Here is a 5,746-nt window from a genome sequence, read left to right on the forward strand (position 1 = left end):
ACCCTTTTTACAAAGAAAGAATTAAGTAAAGTTCTGTTTGTACCTTTACAAGCTAAAAATAGAGACACAAAAAGAGAACTATCTCTCTATGACTCGATGGTAATTAAGAACAATACAAAAATATTTGAGTTAATAGTCAAAATCGTTCCTGAAGGATATTCTGATCTTTATTTTCGTCTCTAAAAAATAAATTTAATCAAAATCGTCCTCAAAAGATTTAAAATTAATCACGTTAGTCCCTCCGTCTATTCTGTCACTAACAACGTTAATTTTGTTGACGTGACACGTTAAATTTTTTTTGTCTTTTTGGTCATATGGGCTGTTAAGCCCAAAAAACAAAAACATAATCCTAACTACCCAGAACCCGACCCACCCGTACCTGCTCCGAAAATCCATCCTCAACCCATCTGAGTAGTTTCGAGCCTCTATTCCCGTCCCCTGCAACACAACCCTGCAATGGTGGTTCTTCAAGCTTCACGCTGCGCACCGTCTCCAGTAACCACCGCCGTCGTCGCCGGATATTACGAGATACCACGCCTTGCCTGAACGCTTACCTCTGCCACCTATCAAACGTCTTAGATCCCCTGTTCCACAGCTGCTGCCACCGCCGCATCAATGGTATAGTGCTCGCTTTCCACCCCTAATCCAATTCATTGCCATGTCCCTTTTAGCAGAAATTTTGGAATTGGGGTTTCCTCAGAAGTATGGCAGGATTACTGGAAGAATCATGCGGCAAATGAATAGGACAAATAATTTATCTGTGTTTGAGAGAATGACAGATGAGGCATGGACATTGGAGATGAAAGCTTGGGGAGAATTAGACACGGCTGATGACGTGGAATCCGGAGAGAAATCTATCATTGAAGGAAAGCCTGAGTCCTGTCCTTCTTGGATATCAATGACTTGGGATGAATTACAGAAGAGAGATGGCTTGATGTTTCTACCTTGCAGGCTAGCAACTGGTTCCTCAATCACTGTGGTGGGGACACCCCATTTTGCTCATAAGGAATATGTTCCTAAGCTTGGGAATTGAGGAAAAGTGATGGATTGGTTGCAGTTTAACATTTCATGATTGGAGCAAACTACCAGTTATTAAGCATATCAAGCATAATACCTGCTATCGAATGCATTGGGGAACAGCTCAAAGATGTGATGGCTTGCCAACTGAGGATGATGAAGGAATGCTTGAAGAACCACCATTGCGGGGGTTGTGTTGCAGCGGGATGACAATGGAGGCTCGAAGCTACTTAGACGGGTTGAGGAGGGATTTTCGGGGCGGGTACGGGTGGGTCAAGTTCTGGATAGTTAGGGTTCTGTTTTTGTTTTTGGGGTTTAACAGCTTATGACCAAAAAGACAAAAAAAAACTAATGTGTCACGTCAGTAAAATTAACGTTATTAGTAACAGAATACCGAAAAGACTAACGTGATTAATTTTAAATCTTGAGGATAATTTTGATTAAATTTATCTTTCAGGGACAAAAATGGAGATCGAAATATCTTTCAGGAACGATTTTAACTATTAACTCAAAAATATTTCCATTTTTCAATATTGTCTCTGTTGTCCCATTCAAAAGAACAGAAGTGTAATTTCGCCCATGTATTTTCGCCCATGTATTCACAATCATACTAATAAATTTGTGTGTTCACTGAGCCAAACACAACTTAATAGATCGTTTTATCATGTTATTATTTATACAAAGAATTCACGGGTTTTATTTATTTTTTAATAAATAGAGAAGTTTTTCGTTGCAGCACTTTGCAGAGAAAAATACATCATATACAAACCATTTACTCTTACTATTTCATCCTTTTGGTCTGATTTTTGGTTTATAGAATAATTAATGAAATTACCATTTTCAAAGCATATATATATATATATTCTTTCCTGATAAACTGATACACAACATCCAAACTAAATTCTCTTTTTAGACTATTAAAGCATGATAACCATTATCCACATCCATAAGGGAAGAATGTGAGAAAAAGAAAAGATTGGAAGCTATAGCATATGAGTTCCAGTTTCATATAAATGTGTTTCAAAAACAACTCAAAATCTGAAAGAGTTTTACAAACACTAAAATAGAAAGGAAACACAAACTAGGCTGTAATGCAAAACATCTTGATTCACTTCCACTTCCTGCCACGGATCTTCAAGCCCTGTCTGTTCCTCTTCTTGACACCAGACTTGGCAACTCTGATGCTTCTATTGACGGCACTCAACCTTGCAAGAGCTGCATTAGTGAGATCAGGCCTGTAGTGGTTTTTTGTCACCTGCAACACATTGCATAATTCAGAAAAAGAAATCAGGAAAATATAGACAGATGGACATGTTAAGTAAAAACTTCAGAATATTCTTCAAAGTCATAGTAGAAGTTCAGAGCAAAAAAATTCCACAATTAGTTAAACATAGGAATAACACACCATTCATACAAGGCCAAATAAAGCTTATATGCCTTTAAAGGCGAATTAATATTTTGCATAAGAAACATTGGCAACAAAATTTTGTTCGAATAAAACCAAATACATGAAGTGAAAACAATACATTCAAAATACTTTTACAATGATACAAACTCAGAAGCCAAGCATAACATGTATATTTCATTGAATAAACCAGACAGGGTTTTTCTTACATATTAGAAGCTCATCACCACTACGCACTAATTACAAGTATCACAAGAATAAGCAAAATATTGGTGAAAAATCCCACCTGTCTAAACAATATTGTTGAAGCTAATGATTAATCAACACATAAAAGAGAAGTAATCTTTGACCTACAACAACCCAAGACTATGAAGGGATCAAAAAGTGTACACTCATGAAAGAATTTATAACCTATATAAGCTCAGAAGCCAAGCGTAACATGAATATTTCATTGAAGAAACCCCGCTGGGGATTTTTCTTACATGTTAGAGGCTCATCATCACTAAGGAGAAGACGTGTACAACTCATTAGGCTCATCACAGGAACTACGGTGAAGCAAACTTTTATTGGAAACTCAATACAACACCAAACATAATCATTTAATATAATGATTAATCACCAAATAAGAGAGAAGCATCCTTTAATTTATAACAACTCAACACTCTGAGGAGATCCAATGAGTATAGTAATGAGGCATGAAAGAATTTCAGAATGACAGAAGCTCAGATGCCAAGCGTAACATGACTATTTCACTGAAAAACCAACAATGGGGTTCTTCTTACATGTTAGAGGCTCATCACCACTAGGGCGAACATGTGTATATGCTCAATTGGTCAATAAGAAAAAATAAAAGGGAGGCAACATTTGCTCTATTAATAACTCAACAGTGAAAAGATTAAAAGAATACACTCATTCATGAGGGAATTTCAGGATGATGTAAGCTCAATAGCTCAGAAGCCAAGCGTAACAAGAATATTTCATTGAAGAAACCCAACTTGGGATTCTTCTTACATGTTATAGGCTCATCACAACTACATGGAACAGGTCATGTCAGCAAAGGTTCAAAAAAAAGTTTAATTTCAATAAAAAAGGATTCAGAACAGATTCTTGGAACACCAACATATCTAGAAAACCATCTTAAAAAAGTACAACTGATCCAAACAACACAAAATAAAATAACACATGAAGCTTTGCTCCATTATTAACATAGCATTCATAAAGAACTTCTAATGAACAAACTAAAAAAAATGTAACATGTAGATTTCATTTAGAAATTAAAATAGGATTCTTGATTACAAGTCGGGCTCCAGACCTCTGGGGAGCACAGCTGTTGTAAACAGAGCATATATCATTACAACATCTAATGCAAAGCAAACATTCATTTTCAGGACCACCATGGACCTCAACAAACTAATGTAAACATACAACTAAAACATAAAGAAACTATGCACCAAAACATACCCTATTCAACATCAACCTAAAAGGTTTTTTTTAAAATATATAAAAAAATTTCTTTCAATCATAAAAAAATACACACAATTTTCAGCTAGCGAATGGTGAATCAGTATATAATGCTAGTGAATAATCCAGCATTTAAGCATCAACGAAAAAAAAACTCAGGATATTTTTAATATCCAACCTAGGAAAACAGGGACAGATTAAATCAACATCCTTTTACCTGATTTTGAACAGCCTTAGCCATCCTACTGAACTCCTTCTTCATCAGAGACTTGTGAAGAAGAGCAGAAGGCTTGTTCTGCTTCTTGGTCTTGGTTGTAGCCAACAACACACCCTGATCCTTACCAGCAGGCTGAATGGTAACAGTTTTCTTGTTTGCCAAACCTACCATGACCAACATAAAATGAATTTTGAATCAACAAACAAGTGAAAAAGAAAAGTTTGATAAACATACCCAACAATAACACCACTTTACTTCTAAACTAGCCTCAGTATATAAACACTATACACATAGCCATCATCATAAAAATTAAATCATCTAAGTAGCAACGCAAGCTCTACCTAAGCAATAATCATCCAATTATTCTTCCTTCATTTTATACTTAAAAAAAATTGGCAATTAATCTTTTTCAATTACTCATTTTTACTGTCCCAAATTCTTCTCAGAAAGGAGATTCCAATTCAACCAACAAAGCAAAAATCTTTTTTTTTACCAATTATGATGATGATGAAAGGTACCTGAGTATTTAAAGGAGTTGAGATTGTAGAGATTGTTAGGCTCTCTGCTGAATTCAACACTCTGAGTGCCCCTTCCGAACTCTTTCACCAAGAAGCAGTTGTTCTTCTTCACGATCTCCCACACCAATTGCCCTGGAACAGTCGTCATCTTCTCCTTCTTCGACTGCAACACAGAATTAGGGTTCTTATAGACCATTATATAATACGATGGAGAAACCCTAATTAACATGAATCGGAGTTGATCGGGTCGGTAAGTTCGACCCGTTTATCCGGTTTTAAAATGTCCATGGTCTAAGACTACTACTGATCCAGTTTAGCGGCCCACTGTACAACAATACAAAAAAATAGAAGGATTTAGTCTTAGGCTATTAGCAATTGCTTTTTTTGGGGTAAAAATTCACATACAGTTGTTTTTATGTAAAGTTGATAGTTAAAAATTTGTAAATAATTTGACAAATTTAACTAAATTATTACCTAACGGTTATCAACTATAAATTTTAGATGAAGACAAATACATGTGAGATTTTTCTTTTTTTTTTTTCATGATGTATTTGAGATATAATCTTACTTTTCTTTAATATTTTTGGGATTTAGATTTACATGTTTTAATTTGAGGATAGATTACAGAAAGGAGTGAGGACCTTTCCACTTCTCATTAACGATATTTTTACATAGTTGTTTAAAAAGAATAATACTATATATTCAAGTTTTTTTTGTTAACAAAGTCTAATTAATTTAGTCTAATATAACAAAAAAAGTTATGGCTAACAATAATCTAAGTTTTGTTATTTAATTTAGTTGAACTTGGTTCATAAAAAAATTTAAATATGTATCATTACTTAAAATATACAATTACTCTGGAACCTCTTGTAACATGGAGAGTAAACCATTTTTTCTGATGTGCTATGTTATAAGCTCACATTTAACTCAAAAAATTATAGTTTAGTCTTTATAAAATATAAACTAAAACTTAAATCTAAACAAAAATAAACATTATTATCAATTATCATTTAAAATTTGAACAAAAATAATCACAATTATCAGGTATCATTTTTTACATGATAAACCTTTCTTTTTTTTACACTGCAAGAAATTTAACCCACGAGAACTCACAAATTCCTCGCGAAA

General features: G+C 34.3%; 1 protein-coding gene across 1 annotated transcript; it reads right to left on the reverse strand.

Moving 5' to 3' along the window:
- Positions 1,908 to 4,829, reverse strand: LOC107618793 (60S ribosomal protein L28-2). Its single transcript, XM_016320950.1, has 3 exons — positions 4,619 to 4,829; positions 4,101 to 4,264; positions 1,908 to 2,272 (listed from the first exon to the last, which is right to left on the reverse strand). Exons 1-3 carry the CDS (start codon positions 4,812 to 4,814, stop codon positions 2,126 to 2,128), a joined length of 507 nt encoding a protein of 168 aa, XP_016176436.1. The 5' UTR covers positions 4,815 to 4,829; the 3' UTR covers positions 1,908 to 2,125.

This window comes from Arachis ipaensis, chromosome B09 (genome assembly GCF_000816755.2).
Source record: "Arachis ipaensis cultivar K30076 chromosome B09, Araip1.1, whole genome shotgun sequence".
Taxonomy (NCBI): domain Eukaryota; kingdom Viridiplantae; phylum Streptophyta; class Magnoliopsida; order Fabales; family Fabaceae; genus Arachis; species Arachis ipaensis.